Genomic DNA, 1,327 nt, shown 5'->3' with positions numbered 1-1,327 from the left:
CTTGGTCACGTGCTAACACTCCTCACCCATGGTGGATCGTTTTAAATTTCCTCTCCATGTGGTTCGGAACTGGTCCAAACACCCCCAAGTCACAGGAGCAGACCCTGCATTGGTGGTCCCAGTGCAAACTTGTACTCTTCCGAGATGCTTGAGTGGGTGAGGAATTCATTACCGAAAAAAGAACAAAAAAGGATCAGGTGGCCGGGCCTGCCTACTTCTGTCCTAGGGCAATTTAAAAAAAAAAATAGAAACTGGATCACATTCAAAGAAAAGTCACACAGCTAGTTACAAAGCCGAGGTGAAGTAACTGAAGAAAAAAGGCAGGGTGCCAGCAAATTTGTTGAACCCAATAATATTCAAAGGGTGTCATGTCCACAAAGGGCAATTCGTATGAAGCTCGAGACTTTGGTCATCAGGACAATCCTCCACCATGCTATGACAACGCGGCATCACACCACGAACAGGCCCTTCCAGAGATGGACACCACACAGCCACAATTCTTCCCACCTCCACCGGATTATCCTGAAGTACCTCCAGAATCGCAACCAGGAGGTACGGTCAATCCTCCTCCATATGACATCAACAACTCCAGTGAAGGAGCTTTCTTTAGACCTCTGGTGTTCCCTTCTCCAGGATGGGCACAACCACAAGAAGTGAACATTTCTCTTCCACAACCCAACAACAACCAGAAAATAATTCAAAAGCCTCTTCCAAATCATAACCCAGAATTCTTAACAACACCAATCTCTAAACCAAGAAGCACCGAAGCATTTGCTTCACCCCCACCCACCATGTTTCCTGGAATGATGCCACCACTGCAGGAACCTCAGAACTGTCTATTTCCCATCACACCGATCGTTAATACTGTCCAACCAATGGTGGTGACCACACAAACTTCCTTGATCTCTGATCCAACACCCCCTTGTAAGGACTATTTGGGGTGGTCCATCGTAAGCCTTATACTTGGTTGTTTAGTTTTTGGGATAGTGGCGCTTCACTACAGCATTAAGGTAAGAAATGTTGGGTAGACTTGGTTGCTGTTGCCCTTGAACATCCTTAGTGCTATATAATGCTTTTTCCTCTTAATCTATCTTTCCACTGGTGGGCCACATGGTACTGGAGAGCCAGAGCCATACCATCAATGCTAACAGTACCAGGTCGTGTCCATTTTAGCATGTTGAAATATATTCTGTTCTTGTGTGTATGGAGCTTTTTGGCTAAATGTACTTTTTTTGAGTGTAGGGTGGTGGCGGAACTACCAGGGTCGTAAAAGTTGCACTTGCGACCGGGATCTGGTGTTCCACCACTGTGGGGAGTCCCCAAAACA

The 1,327-nt window shown here is 46.1% G+C and overlaps 1 protein-coding gene across 1 annotated transcript; it reads left to right on the top strand.

The window, feature by feature from the left end:
• Positions 1 to 368: 368 nt before the first annotated feature.
• LOC309568364 (uncharacterized protein) lies at positions 369 to 1,028 on the top strand (the record flags this gene model as incomplete). Its single annotated transcript, XM_082274028.1, has 1 exon — positions 369 to 1,028. The coding sequence occupies one exon, from the start codon at positions 369 to 371 to the stop codon at positions 1,026 to 1,028; it is 660 nt and encodes a 219-aa protein (XP_082130154.1).
• Positions 1,029 to 1,327: the final 299 nt, after the last annotated feature.

The sequence above is a fragment of the Pelophylax lessonae genome (genome assembly GCF_965119305.1).
Source record: "Pelophylax lessonae genome assembly, chromosome: 12".
Lineage (NCBI taxonomy): Eukaryota > Metazoa > Chordata > Amphibia > Anura > Ranidae > Pelophylax > Pelophylax lessonae.
This window is presented reverse-complemented; position numbering and strand designations above follow the sequence as displayed.